General features: G+C 51.8%; 1 protein-coding gene across 3 annotated transcripts in view; it reads left to right on the top strand.

Moving 5' to 3' along the window:
* NAV1 (neuron navigator 1) overlaps positions 1-16205 on the top strand; it is a 183949-nt gene that overhangs the window by 69250 nt on the left and 98494 nt on the right. For all 3 annotated transcript variants that reach the window (XM_077772096.1, XM_077772094.1, XM_077772095.1), the window contains one exon: positions 12400-12502. In XM_077772096.1, the coding sequence (XP_077628222.1) occupies positions 12400-12502 (103 nt within the window). The remainder of the gene's footprint in view (positions 1-12399; positions 12503-16205) is intronic.

The raw sequence follows: 16205 nt of genomic DNA, 5'->3' as shown, positions 1-16205 counted from the left end.
CAGGTCAGTAGGTGCTTCCAAAGCAATGGTAGTCTATCCATCCTACTTGTCCTCTTGCTGAAATGCAGCCACACCTTGGGAGGGGGGAGGGGTCAGGTGGGGCACATATCTGCAGAGAGAGCTGCCAGGTCAAGGTTGGAGAACTCGGGAGGGTCCGTAGCCTGGAGTTCTGACACAGGCAGAGGCGTGATGGGGGCGGGTCTCCCATCAGAAGAGCAGTATCTTCAGAGACAGCGCCACTTGTCGCTTGGCCATTGGTAGATCCTGGGAAAGGAAGTGATGTCAGGGGCACCGAATTCAGCTCAGCTTTTGATCTCACGGTTCATGGGTTCAAGCCCTGCATTGGACTGTGTGCTGGCAGTGTGGAGCCTGCTTGGGATTCTCTCTCTCTGCCCCTCTCCCAATCATGCTTTCTCTCTCTTTAAAAAAATAAATAAATAAATTTAAACAAAAAGGAAGTGATGTCAAAGATTTGGGGGAGCCAAGTGACGTACAGGCAAAGCACACCTTCACCTTTGCTACTGGTTACCTTCTGCCACTAACTCAGAATAGTGCCCTGGCAAGTCTCTATCCGACCTGCTCTGGTCTTCAGCGTCGGGGCCCATGAACCTCAAGATGGACCACGTTTGTAGAATGGAGATGCCAGACTTGAGAGTTCCATCAAGGGCAAACACCTTCTAGAAACAGCTGGTGGTGTTAGTACAGTCCAAGCCCACTGGGTCTAGCAACACTGGTCCAATAGAACTTCCTGAGGTGATAGAAATGGTCTCTATCTGGGCTATAGTGCTTACGAGCCAGCTGTGATGAGGTGGGTAGCGGGCACTCGAACTGTGGCTAGTGCAACTGAGGAACTGAATTTTATTTATTTATTTTTAAGTTTATGTATTTGAGAGAGACAGACACAGCACGAGTGGGGGAGGAACAGAGAGAGAGAATCCCAATCAGGCTCTGTGCTACCAGCGCAGAACCCGACATGGGGCTTGAACCCATGAAGCCACAAGATCATGACCTGAGCCGAAATCAAGAGCCTGACGCTTAACCAACTGAGCCACTACCCAGGCACCCCCAGAATTTTAAATTTTATTTAATTTTAATTAATTGAACATAAAAGATGCTCAACGTCATTAGTCATTAGGGAATTGCAAATTAAATCTATGGTGAGATACCACGTCACACCCATTTGAGTGGCCATAATAATGAAAAAAACAGACAGTAATACGTGTTGGGGAGTAAGTGAAGAGATAAAAACCCTAAAAACCCTCACACACACCGCTGGGGGGAATGTGCAGCAGGGCAGCCCCTTTGGTTTTTTGTTCTTGTTGTAGTTGTTGCTTTTTAAAGTTTATTTATTTATTTTGAGAAAGAGAGAGTGCACACACCTGTGAGTTGGGGAGGGAAAGAGAGAGAGGGAGAGAGAGAATCCCAAGCAGCTTCCATGCTGTCAGCACCGTGCCTCATGTGGAGATCGAGCTCATGAATCATGAGATCTTGGAGTGAGCCAAAATCAAGAGTCGGACCCTTAACTGACTGAGCCACCTAGGCACCCTTCAAGATTTTATTTTTAAGTAATCTCTACACCCAACGTGGGGTTCAAACTCACAACCCTGAGATCAAGAGTCGCACACACACACACGCTCCACCGACTAAACCAGCCAGGCGCCGCAAGGGCAGCCGCTTTGGAAAACAGCCCGACAGTCCCTCCAGAATGTTAACCATAGAGTTACCGTATGACCCGGTGGTGCACTCCTGGGCGTATATCCAAGAGAAAGGAAAATGTATGCCCATATAAAGACATATATGAATGTGCATAGTAGCTTTATTCATAAAACGGGCAAAAAGTGGAAACGGCCCAAATGCCCATCAAATGATGAATGGAGAAATAAAATATGGTCTATCCAGGCAGTAGAAAACTATTCAGCCATGAAAATGCATGATACAGCATGAATGAATGTTGACAGCACTGTGCTAAGAAGCCAGTCATTAGCCATCACTCACCACTGGCCCCTGGCCCCAGCCCCTGGAAACCACCAGTATTCATGATTATATTTATAGGAGATGTCCAGAATTAGCCAGTCTGTAGAGATGCAAAATTGAGATGGGTAGTTGCCAAGGGCTGGGCAAGGCGAGAGTGGTGAGTGATTGCTAATGGGTATAGAGGTTCTTTGGGGGGGGTGATAAAAATATTCTGGCATTAAATAGTGGTGATGGTTGTACAACTTTGCAAAGGTACTAAGAACCGTTGAATTATACTTTTTTTTTTAATTTTTATTTTTTTTTACAAATAGTTTTTGTCAGGTTGGCTTCCATATAACACCCAGTGCTCATCCCCACAAGTGCCCTCATCCATGCCCATCTGAATTGTACTTTAAAGGGGTGAATGTTACATAATGTGAATTGTATCTCTATCTATGGATCTGTCTAGATATTCGTTTGTGGCTAGTGGCTACAATATTGGACGGTACAGCTCTAGAATCAGACTATCTGGGTCCAATTCCGGCTTTGCCATTTACTGCTGTATCACCTTAGGCAGCTTACTTAACCTCTCTGGGCTTCAGTTTTCTTGATGGTAAAACTGGGGTAATAGCTGGACTGCCTCAGAGGGTTGTCATGAAGATTAAATGGGCCAGTATACCTAAAGCTTCTAGACCAGTGCCTGGTACACAGTGATATAGAAGAGTTCTCCAATACTGATATTACAAGTTCACAATCAGAAATCTCTGGACACCTTTCAACTGTTGTGCACTCCTGGGCCCAGCCCCCAGCCCTTTCCCGTGCCTCCTCTCCCCTCCCCGCTCTGCCTGCAGACAATCTCTCTGCTGTGTAAACTGTGGCTATAACAACCACTCCCGGCTCCCCGGCAGCCACAACGTCACTGGAGCTGGGTGTCACATGTAGGGTCTGGGCAGCATCACTAATGGAAAACATTGCCAGTAAATCTAGAGGTCCACTGGGCGGGAGAGGCAGGGCCTGTCACGGAAGGGGGGGGACCACGTCTCCTGCTGAGGCAGGCAGCCTGCCCTCCGAGCTGAGCCTGGAGTCCAGGTCTTTAAATGAGAGAAGATTGAATATATTCGAGAATCCTCTCTCAGATCCTGTAACCTAACATTCAGAGGGACTTGGGGGCAGGGAAGGGAAGAGGACAGGATTAGGAAGCCGGCACCCCTTCCCTACAGGGCTCCCAGCCGGCTGTCACTCTGCTCCCACAGCTCTCACCGTTGACTGCCCTCCATCAGTCCTTCCCTAAGGCAGTGTCTGGCGCTAGATGTTTAGAAGTGGCTGTAGAGGTATTGCATTCCCTTGGAGCTTTAATGCTCACTCTCCAAGTTCACATCCAAAGAGGGTATTTGCTCACCAGCTGAGCAAGGCTGAGCTGACTTGACCTGGGCAGCCTTGTGGAGCCCCCTCGGGCTCACTTTCCTCCCTCCTCGTCACTACAGAGAGGCTGCCACTCTCCTCCCCCCAGAAAGGGCCAAGCTGAGCATGGTGGGGGTGGGGGGGTAATCCTTCTCCCTCCTCATCAGGCAAGCTTCCCGCCCCAGGGACATTGCAGAGGTGCAGAGTGAGACCTCCACAGCAAATCTGAACCCTTATCCATTTCACACTGGCAGCACAATGTAGGCCTGCTGGAGTGTCTCTGAGACTTTGGCCCTGGATCTGAGCTTGCCAAATGGAACCCACAGAGCCACGGAACCCCACCATCACCACCACCACCACCACCCCTACGCCCAGGGCCAGTTGACTCCCGCCAGAAACCAGGCACTGCTTACTCTCCTCATGAGTAGGACAGGGCCCCCCTAAGTAGATGCTGCAAACTCTTGGCTCTTCTCCTTCTCCTTCTTCTTCTTCTTCTTTTAATGTTTTATTTATTTCTAGGAGAGAGAGAGAGAGAGAGACAGAGTAGGGGAGGNAGAGAGAGAGAGACCGTATGAGCAGGGGAGGGTCAGAGAGAGAGGGAGACGCAGAATTGGAAACAGGCTCCAGACTCTGAGCTGGCTGTCAGCACAGAGTCCGACGCGGGGCTCGAACCCTCGAACCATGAGATCATGACTTAAGTGACAGTCGGACGCTTAACCGACTAAGCCACCCAGGCACCCCTCTTGGCTCTTCTCCAAGGATGAGAGTACAACCTGGGGCGGGGGAAGGATGCCAGCCCCGGAGTGCAGAGCCTGGGAGGAAGGGAGGTGTGCTAAGCAGAACGCAGAGGGAAAAGGACCCTTCTAGTAGCTGCTTGCAAGCCCCAGAGCAAGACAGCTGCCCATCTTGCAGCACTGCAGCCCAGCAAGGCCAAGGCCGGCTGAGGACCGGCAGCGCCCCCTTGTGGCCCTTCTCAGCAGCAGCGAACCTGGCAGAGGCTGGACTGGAGCTGGCATCCTGGGAGAAGCAGGACCTAAGTGGCTGCTCTTATCGGAAGCCTGGAGATGGAGGAGTGGGTTTTCCCAGAGAACAGTGGATGTGTGCCCAGGGAGTAGACTTGGTCTTGAAGGCCCAGGACACAGCCCAGGGGCCTGGCATCGGGAAATCGGCCCCATTTTGTGATGGACATACTCTTCTGGTGGTGTGCACCAAAATGTCAGAATTTCTCAGAATGTGACTTTCTGTGTCACATCGTCCACACTGGGGACTTGCAAAGATGCAGATTCCTGGCCCCATCTCAGCCTGGTTAATCGTAATCTCCGGGGGCGACACTCTTACACTTGTATCTTTAACACATTCTGGGTGAAAAGATGCTTATATCTTGCTTATAACTACAAAGCTATAGACCCGGACGGTCAGAGTTGGTTAGGGGCCTTGGGTGACCCCTACACCAACTCCCTTATTTTATAGATAGGGAAACTGATGCCCAAAGAAGGGAGGTTATTTACCCAAGACCCCACAGCTAATTAGTGTGTGCCCTCGGGAAGAGCAAGCCAGAAGTCGGCCTGCTCACGCTGCCTTCCTCCCCAACACCCCCAACGAGCCCAGCCATGGCAGGTGACGCAGGCTTACCTAGGAGCAGTCCTTAGTCCGCCCTGTCTCCACCCACTGCCCAGAGGTTGCACTGCGTGGTTCTTGCAGCCAGCAGCCTTGCACTGGATTGACTCCTATCTTGCAAGGAGTCTTAGAAGGTTCAGTTCCGCGGTGTGGGCCTCACCCTCCCTCTTAGCCCAGTGCCCAGTGGAGACACATTGCCAATGCTCTCTGATCCACGCCTTGAGACTCAACCCAAATCAGAACACTAGGCGATCCGGAGACACCTGCTGGCAGTCCTGGGCCAGGAGTGACCACGCTTGCCCCCGTCTCTGGCCCCAGGTTTTGCTTCCATCTCCTGGTTTTCCCCTCCTTGCCTCACATCCGTGTGGCCAGTATGTTATTTCTTTAGACTTGGCTCTTTCTAGGTATTTTGCCCCATGCAGCACCCCATAGGAGGGCCATGTACACTTGGCTCCATTCGGTTCACACGCCAGTTGGGAGGGTTCAGGATTCTCTGGGGCGAGGATGGTGTGCCCCGAGACCCACCCTGGGGAGCGGGAGCACTCAACAACCAGAAGTGTGTGATTTGTCATGCTGCAGGATTCTGTGACAACCACCTCTGACAATATTATGACTTAACGTGGGGGGATAAGTGAAGTGACAGAATTGGTAACAGAACAAATCGTCCCCCGCCTGCGTGCTCCATGGAAGGGGGTGCCTCATGCAGGGAGGCCCACCCGGTGCTCTTTCTAGGGCCTCTGGGGTCATCAGATGGTGAGGACAGGGGTGACGGCAGGAGATGGAATTGTAGGGAGAAATCTCTTGCTCTGCCTGAACTCACGGGGGCATTTCCGTGCTGGGTCGCCTACCAGTTTCAGTGCCTGCTCACGGCCACACTGTGGAACTGAACCTTCTAAGACTCCTTGCAAGATAGGAGTCAATCCAGTGCAAGGTTGCTGGCTGCAAGAACCACGCAGTGCAACCTCTTGGCAGAGGGTGGAGACCGGGCAGACTAAGGACTGCCCTGAGGTGGGCCTGTGTCACCTGCCATGGCTGGGCTTTGAAGGTGTGTGTCCTTGAGTAGAGGAGAAAAATAAAAATGATTCCACATCCCAAAGCTACTTGACTCATTGGAAACACAAAATGTCATCCACAAATACTAGTTGTGATGTGGTAAAACACAGAAAAATTCCAAATCCCTTAATCTAGCGTGGATATCAAAGTGGAGCGATTCCCGACCATCCCAAACAGCAATTTACATTTTGATCATCCCCCTCTAGTGACACGTGTCCGTGCCTCTCACTCCTAGCCCACAACCCAGAGAGAAGACACAGTGCTCAAGTACAAAGAGCCCCGGGCCAAGAACACACCTGCCCTGACATCCACAACCTGGGTGACTCTGGGCACGACTTTCCGCTCTCCGGGCCTGAGTGACGTGTTGTTTTCCTGCATCTGTAGAATGACAGGGCAGATGGTTCTTCTGAGCCCCGACCTGCCGTAGCCTGAAAATGTTCGTCCTCTTGGGTCCCTTCCATTTCTCCTGTTGCTTCTCACTGAGCCCAGCCACTCACAGCAAAAGGCAGCGGAGAAGTCAGACGCAAACCCAGCCCTCTGCCCTGGGCTAAACTACTAATGTGGTTTCTGAAACATTGGTGGAAGTAATTAAGATTTCGACAGCGAGTTTACTTAATTGTCAGCTAATAATTAAAATTGTACAGCACCTGGGTGAATGTGACTGCTGGGTGATGGATCCCCTGGCATTCCCCCTCCTCCTTGCACCGCCCTGAATCAGGGGGTTTGTTACCCAGCGTTGGAGGCCCCCCGTCATTACTCCTTCAGATTTCAGACTGGTGGCCAGAGAGGGCCCCTGAGACCCAGCAGTTCCCATGGCTGACACGGGCTCCAGGGGCGCGGCGGTTCAAGATGTAACATAGCTACGGTGCAGGGTGGTTGTCGGGCCTGATGACTCAGGGACAGCGTTTTGTTTCCAGGTTATCCACTGCCTACCTCCAAGTATGAGGGCCTCCCCCAACCAGAGTAAGGGCCCAGAGGGGGATGGAGAGTTCACCTGAGCCACAGGGGCGGCACCACCCACCTGCAAATGAAAGAACCAGGAACCCAGCTCCAGCCCCAGTGGGAGTGTACACCCTTTGCTCACCTACCCCTTTATACTTTCTGATAAATAAGAGCTACCATTTACAGAGCACCGACTGTATGCCGAGCACCGTGCCGAGCATTTTACATGAATTAGTACTTTCACCCTCACAGCAACCCTCCCAGGGAGGCACTGCTATTCTCCCCATTTTCTTTTTTTTTTTTAATTTTTTAAATGTTTTATTTATTTCTGAGAGAGAGGGAGAGACAGCGTGAGCAGAGGAGGGTCCGAGAGCGAGGGAGACAGAATCTGAAGCAGGCTCCAGGCTCTGAGCTAGCTCTAGCGAGATCATGACCTGAGCTGAAGTTGGACACTCAACCAACTAAGCCACCTAGGCGCCCCTATTCTCCCCATTTTAGAGAAGAGGGGAATGGGATGCCTCGTTCAAGGTCAGGCCCGCTGGGAAAGGACAGTGTAGGATCTGAACTTCAGTCTCTGACTCTAGGAACTCTCTTCTTCTTTTTTTTTTTAATTTTTTTTAATGTTTTATTTATTTCTGAGAGAGAGAGAGACGGCGTGAGCAGGGGAGGGTCTCCTCCCAGAATCCGAAGCAGGCTTCAGGCTCTGAGCTAGCTGTCAGCACAGAGCCTGACGCAGGGCTCGAACCCACAAACCGTGAGGTCATGACCTGAGCCGAAGTCGGATGCTTAACCGACTGAGCCACCCAGGCGCCCCTAGGAACTCTCTTCTTGCTACTACACCACCCTGTATGTTCTTGCCCCAGTGTCTCTATTTCTTGGTTCGTTCACAGTCTTGTTCAAGTTCATAGGCTTGCCTTCTGGGAGAAGCTTGTTTTTCTGATTTACCATCACATGCACAGTGCCTCCTCCCGATGCACCATCCCCTCTCCAGATAAATGACCCCTGTGCAACTGTTTTCATCTTTTTCCTTCCTCACCTACAAAGGACAGACAGGTGCACATAAGTCTCTCCACGTGAATGTCTGCGGACTTGCAGACCTGCCCGTGTAGGATTCGAAATGTGAGGGTTTCTACAAACTGCTGGCTGGACTTAGGTAGGCTGTGTATGTCTGGACGCGTGTGTGTGTATTTCAAGGTGCCGTGTTGCAGTGGAAAGAACAGGAGCTTTGGAGTCAGAGAAACAGGGAGCATGCTTAGGGCCGAGCCCACCATGAGGTAAACATTCAGCAGTTGGCCTTACTTGCATCTGTGTGTGCATGCACCCATGCGTCAGGTTGGTTTGATTGCCGGTGCTCTGGCCCAGAGGCTCAAGACAAACATGGTGCCCTCTGGTCTTATATAAGAGGCAGCAGTGCGTAGAAACACCACCCTACCCTGCAGTGCCCAGTGCATGCCGGGAGGGTGATGTTGTCTGTGGCTGCTATGAGTTACCATGGTGATGGCTGGGTAGGGGGAGACTCTTGCTCTCTCCTGAGCCAGAGGAGCACACTCATCCTCCCTGGTCGCTCCTTTTGCAGGGAAAGGCTTGGAGCAGCTGCCCAGGACGACGTCATGAGCTCCCCTCATAGACCTCCTTGTCAACCCAGAGCTGCAGGAGCCCCGCCTGGCCTTTGTCCAACCCTGCTTCTTGCATACGCACACGCAGGCACACACGTGCACACTCCATTCTTGCAGCTGGACCCTATCCTGTAGCAGCTAAGAGTGAGCATACCAGACCCTTAGAGTAGGGCTGTGAGAGGTGCTCTGATCAGGGCGTCCAAGGGATGTGAAAGGTATGCTCTACTGGCTGTAGCATGGTCCCCTAGCGGAGTCGGCCTGGAGAATGCCTTTTTCTCATCTGCACAAAAGTGCCACATAGGCTGGGAGTGTCCTGAGTGCATCCCACACAGAGGGACACTAGGGAAGGAGAGGTGCCATCAGGCCCTCCCTCTCTGCATGTCTGTACTCTATTTTGCCCCCGAGGCCTACCCCATGCTCAGACTAAACATTTGACAAAGACACGGAGGCGACCTCTGAGGCACCATGACTTTTACAGTAAAACAGATCAACCACAAGCGTTGCGGTTATCATCACGAAATACGGTGTGTCTCGGATACCTGCACCCCATCTCTGATCCTCATGGGAGATGGGGAGAGAGGTTTGAAGCCTAGTTATGGGATGGGGGTCAGAGGTGGATGGAGTGAAGGTCAAGAGTGAGCAAGGATGAGGGGTGGGGTGGATTCTTTTGCAAACGCAACATTATTCATATCGTTAGGTTGAATATGTCAAGATTTGCTTTGGGGTCATGGATATAAATGGCAAGTTGCCCCCCAAAGCTAGGCGAAGTTTCTGCAGCCTCTTGAGCTACAGAGGCCTTCTCTCTAAGTGCATGTCAGTCCTTTCATTGTGGGGCTGTTCCTGTACCTCTAGGAGGGTATCCATCACCCACAGATGTGGAGCACAGCCGGACTTCTCAGGAGCCACTGTCATGAGCTGAGCCACTGTCGAGCTGAGCCTTTGAGAAGTAGAGTGGCGTTCCCAAGATGACCACCAGGGGACAGTGCTGTGGCACAGAGGGAGCTTCAGGGTGTAGTCTGCAGGACCCATCCAGGCCTAGGAGCTCATGGCAGATCCAGGTCACCCTCCAGCAAATCAGGTTCTAACCCGGACTCCTCCTGTGTATGCCCTAGCCTACACTGTGGGGAGACCTGGTACCAGGTCTATTAACATCTCTCTCTGACCTCCGGCTAGTTGCCCCCTCGCTGGACCCCAGCCTCCCATCTCTCCTGTTACCAAGTTGGATTGAGTCACTTCCAAGGACTCTTGTGGCTCTAATTTTCGGCAAGTCTATGAGACTTTGGGGTATCCCTGCCCTGCTCTACTGATGTAGAAATGAGGTAGGGGGCTAGGGTGGTCTTTGAGGGAAGAGATACAGGGGAAGAAGGCCCTGTGATGGGTGCAATGAAAAGTAGGAAGTAATAAAGGATCTTTCTGTCACTACAAGAGCATTAAGATCTAGATTCACACACCCATACCTCCCATGCCCCAGGGCCTGGAGCCTTAGCAAATACAGAGTGACCCTCCTGAGGCTGGCTACTATGTGGATTAAATATTTTTCCTTTAAAAAAAAAAGACAACTTCCTAAAGGGACACATATCCATCCATTCTTTTTTTAAATGTACTGCTTCACAATTTTTTTTTGTGGTAGCGTCCATCTATTCTTCTCCATCTCGTCTTCGTTGAGCACCTACTATGTGCCATCACTGTGCTCGATAATAATGATGCAGAGATGCCCTGTGATCTATCACAAGAAATGACAGTGTCTTTCTGGGCTCAACTCTGCTCTGTCCTACATGCTAGGTGTGTGGCCTTGGGCAATTTCTTTCATCTTTTGGAGTCTTAGTTTTCCCATCTGTAAAGTGGGTGTGATAGCACAAATCTCCCATAAACGTAAGGATTCAGCTAGATGATACATGCACGGGTTGGCACACACACACACACACACACACACGTCTCTGAGTAACTCTTGGTCACCTTCCGCTCTGAGACCGCACACCCCTTGGAGTTATGCATGCCTTTCCCTCATCTCTGCCAAACCCATAGAAAGAATTGCCCTGGCCCAGAGACCCACATCTTGGCACAATGTTCTTGGTCCCCGCACAGGCATTTGGGAACCAAGCTTTAAAAATATATGTATACACTTTCTGGTGCCGTCTGTGTTCCATGCCAAGCCATCAGTTAAAGCCACGGAGCAGCTCACAAGGTGACAGTTGCCAGGGTAAATAGGCACTGGCAACCGCAGAAGTGACGACAGCCTGGGGACAGAGCTCAGAGCACATTTGTCCCTTCCTGCTGCCGGCATGGAGGCCGGATACATGATGTTGACCGTGAGCGAGCCTACCAGCAGCAGCCTCCTATAGGCTCCCCTAGGGAGAGGAGAGGAGAGGTGCTTGGGTCTGAGTGGGGAGCTGGTTCTCAGAAGAGCTGCCACCTGGCTTCCTACCCGCCCTCCCCAGCCTCCCCTCGGCTGACAAGACAGAGTAGCCGCCTGCCAGCCAGCCTGAGCTTATTCTTGGGGGAAGAGGTGCCTGTGGAAAGGATTCAGAAATGTTCCCCTTGGCGGCAGCAGGAACCTCCTACCCGTGCTGAGTCTCTGGATCAGGAAGGGACCAAGCGGGCAGTTTGACCAGCAGACTGCGGAGGGTTTGGGGATGGAGGGAAAGGAAAGTAGCCTGAGAATGAGGATTCTTGGGTTTTCCCCATTGCCTTGCCATCATCTCTCTGCAGGTCTTTGACTCTTTATAACTACGTTGTCTTTCAGGGAGACATGGGGGGATTTGATTCCATTAAGTGACTTTGGATCCCAAAGTCAAAGATAAACTATGGGACAGGGACAGGTCCTCTTCATTTTGGTGTCCTCGGGGCCTGCCATGGTACCTGGCACAAAGTATGTGTTTGATGAAGATTTACTGGATGGATTGATAGAAAGGTGGAGAAAGTTCCCTGAGTTCTTTATTTTCACCCTGGAAAGGAGTGAATGGGATAAATTTCTGTTTGTTCTGTGCAGATTTTTCTCATCTGTCCATGTTAATATTCTGCCTGGAAACCAAGGTTGGATAAAATGACCCCTGATCATTTAGGATTCTGAGGGTGGCAACCACACCCATACATCCTCCCCACTCGGGACTGCACCCCTGTCTGGGATCTGAGTTGCGCAGAGCCCAGTCCATGCTCTAGGAAATGACCGCTCATGCCCTCCACATCCCTACCAGATGCCTCACTTATAGGGGCTCTTCCTGCACTGTCTCTCCTGGACTCCATAGAGCAATGCCAGGCATTCCCAGTCAGTGCTGGGGGCTCAGAGTGTGATGTGCTGAAGCTGGCTCATCCCAGCTCCCCAGAGCCGGTTGGCATTTCTCCCTAACCCTGCAGTCAATGACATCATGTTGGTAGCTTAAAAGGGCCGTGGGGAGGAGTATTTACACCACAGACATTAGCAAACGCTACAAGTCAGGGCATCCCCGCCTCCAAAAGCCAATCGTTAAACATCTGCCGACACGTCACTGGAGATGGAGTTTCTGTCAGACGCTCCATTTGACCTCAGCCATGGGAACCCTGCCTGGGACCTCTGCTGGGAGAAGCAGGGCCTCCCCAAAGTGAAGCCAGCAGAAGCCATTCCTCAGGGGGTCTGGGAGGAGTGCACAACACAGAAGGCCCCGTGCCTACAGCCCCCTTCCAGGGTCGAGACGTCAGCTGGTCAAGGGCATGTGTCCAGGGTGACTAGCATGGCGTTGGGGAGTGGTGTCCTGGGGACATGATCAGTCTCCACTCCGTGGCACCCTCAGCTCCCAGCAGCAACTTTTCCATTCACCCAACTGCTCTTTTCTCCCGCCAGACCCAGAGTCCCAGAGAAAGAGGACAGTGCAGAATGTCCTGGATCTTCGCCAGAACCTGGAAGAGACCATGTCCAGCCTGCGAGGGTCCCAGGTGACTCACAGGTAAGTCTGAGCTGCAGAGGGGGCCACGCCCTCCGCTACTCTCTCTCTCTCTCTCTCTTCCCCGCTCTGGAGGGCAGGGTTTCAGAGAGAGCACCAAGGCACCATGCTGAGGGGAGAGGAGAATCGGCCATCTCGGCAAAAGCTCACCCTGGCCTGGTGTCGGCTCATGCTTTGGAGATTTCATTGCAAGCGAATGAATGTGAAAAAAGCACCAGCGTGGGGGATGGGAAGCGCAAGCCACCTCACAACCCAGGTTGTGACCTCGGACGTCCACTTTCCCTCCTTAGGTGTCAGCCTCTTCCTTTGTCACAAGTGCTGTCCCTTTCCTGTTCCGAAGTGTCTGTTGGAGGATTCTGGGATCACGCTGTCCCGACTTCCAGCATCTTGTCACTCATCTGGCAGGTGCCTTCTTGCCTCTTCAGACAGTGGCTGAGGGAGGCCTGGGTTCCCCGCCTCCGTGTCACCCAGCTCCATGCCATGTGGGCGTGCCCCTCCACCCCACCCTGTAGAGACCTTGCGGCCTCCAGGGGCGCGGGGTGTTCATCCCTCCCATGGCACCTCTTCCTGGAGCGGCATGCTGGCCACAGCCTCTGCCGTGACTCAGAATTTCCCCCACTGGCTGCTGGGGCTGCCCGGATGAGCTCATGCTGTCAGCTCCAAGGGGGATAGAGGGCCAGGCTACGCTCTGGGGGTAGAAAGAAAGGAAGTAGACAGCCAGGATTGGGAAATCATGGGGGGTGTGGAGCAGGAAGGCTGAGAGGGCTTAGGTGACCTCTCCATTTGGACTGGAGATCGGTTCCTCCCCATCTCCTGGGGTTGGGAAAGGAGAGCAAAGTTGGGACAGAAAGACAACAGGACAGGGGCTTTTCTTAGCCCAAGTGTGTGGACAAGTGATAGCCAGGCTAAATTTACGTACCTCCAACGGCAGGGAAGTCATTACCTGTCAATCATCTCAGTGCACTGTAGCATTGCCACGACTAGGAAGTGGAACTGAAATCAGGCTGCTGAGGCAGCTTTCACCCTTCGGCTCTAGTTCTTCTTCTCCTTAAGAACACCCCTCTCCCTCCTACTGCTCTGCCTAGCCCCATCCCGTCCTCCCTATTGGACATTCAGCTCTTTGTTTCCAGGTCACTGGAATATTTTAAATGCTAAATCAGGGGCGCCTGGGTGGCTTAGTCGTTTAAGCGTCTGACTTTCGCTTAGGTCATGATCTCGCGGTTCGTGGGTTCGAGCCCCGCGTCAGGCTCTGTGCTGACTGCCAGCTCAGAGCCTGGAGCCTGCTTCAGTCTGTGACTCCCTCCCTCTCTGGCCCTCCCCTGCTCACGCTGTCTCTCTCTCTCTCCTAGAAATAAATAAAACATTAAAAAAAAAAAAGCTAAATCAAAGCCCCTACTCTATGGGGTTAGGCCCACAGAACTCAGACTACTGGAAGGGATGTGGTCAAGGACATCTAAGGAAAAGAGTACATGGTGGGGCTCCCAGAGGCCCTGGGGCTCAGGCCCCCTTATGCTTGTCTCTGGCCTCCAGCCCTCAAAGCCCTGAGCAGGACCAAGTGGGACAGGGTCTGAGCTCAGCTTGGCTCACCAGTTCAGGGACCCAGTGGATAAAATTTTGAACGCCCTCCTTCCCCCATGCAGAGAAGTTGTTAGGACAGCTCTCGGCACCAAATCACATGCCAGCTCCATGCCAAAGAAGGCAGAAAGTGCTTAGTTGCTGAGGGGGGTCACACCCCGCATGACTCACCCACAGGGGAAGGCTAGAGCAGCAGCTTCAGCATCCTGGTGCCACCGACGTGGGTCAGCCAGCCAGTTAAGCAGGACAGCCTGACCTCTCTTTTTGCTTTCTGTTTGGGGTGGAAGAGAGGGAGGCTGAAAACCTTCTGCATAAAGCTTACTGCTTTGAGCGGGGAGAGCCTCAGCCCTCTGGCTTCTATCTCCCTTTATGGAAAAAAACCAAAAAACAAAAAAAAAACCCAAAACCAACCAAGAGCCCTGAAGCTGGTTTTGCTATTTATTGTGGACCCAGAGCCACTTCCTCCCTTAGCCTTTGGTTTATATTATTCCTGTTCCATACTTTGATAGCCAAAACAATGATTCCCTGAGTTTTTATGGCTCTTTTACTTTTGAAAGTGCTCTCCATCCATCAGCCCTGGGAGTAGACAGGATATTTTCATATCCTCTGGGTTTGAGAAGCAGCAGCCGAGGCTGGGGAGTGAGGGGGGGGAGGGGGTCCCTTGCCAGAGTCCCACAGGCTGACCAGGGGGCATTCTGTGTCCAGGAAGCTTAGAATTCATGCCAGGCACAGTGCTGGGCACCAAACCCCAGAACAAACACAGGCTTTATCCTTGATGAGGAGCTTACTGTCCAGTGAGTGCTTCCAGCAAGGTCATTTTCACTCTGGAACTTACAGGCTAATGCTAGATTCAATTCCTTTTTCAGAAATCTTTATTTCGGTCCCGCTTCCCCTATTTCTACTGGCTCGTTTCCCCAGCAAGGAGAGTGTCTGGGTCAGGGGGCTGGGGCTAGAGAGGAAATGAAACTGTCTCTCTGCTCCAGGACTGCTCTTCTCCCAACCCCAGGGGGAGAGAGAGAGAGAGGCAAGACTGAAGTCAAGAACTGAAATTTTAAGCTGGAATCCTCCCCCACTGACTTAGAAATTTCTGGAGATGTGTTTGGGGGATAGAAAAGAGCAGTGAAAGAGACGAAGAGGCACTTTGAGTGCACAGAGAGCTAAACAGGAGTAGGCCAGGAATAGAACTGAGGCGTCTGGATGCCAAGCACAACCCACACTTCGCACTAATTTTATTACCGTGGCGTAGACTGACTATGAAAACTGATTGTCCCAGAGCTCTCCAGCACCCTGTCACCAAGGTCCTCATCATCTCTTTCATTCCCCTCCTCATCTCATTGTCACGGTCAGCTTGTTTTCATTAAACACTTACTGCGTGAATCCCTGTACTGAGTCTTAATGACGAGAGCTTCCTTGCCCTTCAACTCAGCATATTTGGGTTTGCTCCTCATTGATTTGTTCTTGTGCACATACCGAATACATGCCAGGCCCCATGCAAAGCACTGAAACAGCGGTGAGCAAGGCAGAGTCACACAGGCCCACGGTCTCCTTCAGGGAATTTCCACTCTCTCTGAGGTCCACAGTGATTAGAAACGGAAATAACACAGTGTCTGAAAAAGTGCATATAGAACACAAAGGAGGGCTCAGAGGGGAGAAGTTGGGGGTGGATCAGGTCAGGAAGACCCCCTTGCCCCCCAGAGGGTCAGAAACTGCAGTCACCAATCGCCCTGCCTGGCCAGGGTTCCCCCAGCTTGTCCACAGGACTTCTAGAGGGACCACTAACATGTTCAGGTTCAAGGGTCATTTGGCTCCTCCTGTTCTATTTTTTTTTTTTTAACTTACATCCAAGTTAGTTTGCATATAGTGCAATAATGCTTTCAGGAGGAGATTCCAATGATTCGTCCCTTGCATATAACACCCAGTGCTCATCTCTACAAGTGTCCTCCGTAATGCCCCTCGCCCACTTAGCCCATCCCGCCACCCACAAGCCCTCCCGCAACCCTCAGTTTGTTCTCTCTATTTAAGACTCTCTTATGTTTTGTCCCTCTCCCTGTTTTTGTATTATTTTTGCTTCCCTTCTCTTACGTTCATCAGTTTTGGATCTTAAATTCCACATATGAGTGAAGTCATATGA

Source organism: Crocuta crocuta, unplaced genomic scaffold (assembly GCF_008692635.1).
Source record: "Crocuta crocuta isolate KB4526 unplaced genomic scaffold, BGI_CrCroc_1.0 scaffold318, whole genome shotgun sequence".
Lineage (NCBI taxonomy): Eukaryota > Metazoa > Chordata > Mammalia > Carnivora > Hyaenidae > Crocuta > Crocuta crocuta.
Note: the sequence above shows the minus strand (reverse complement) of the source record. Positions and strands in the feature narration are given on the sequence as shown.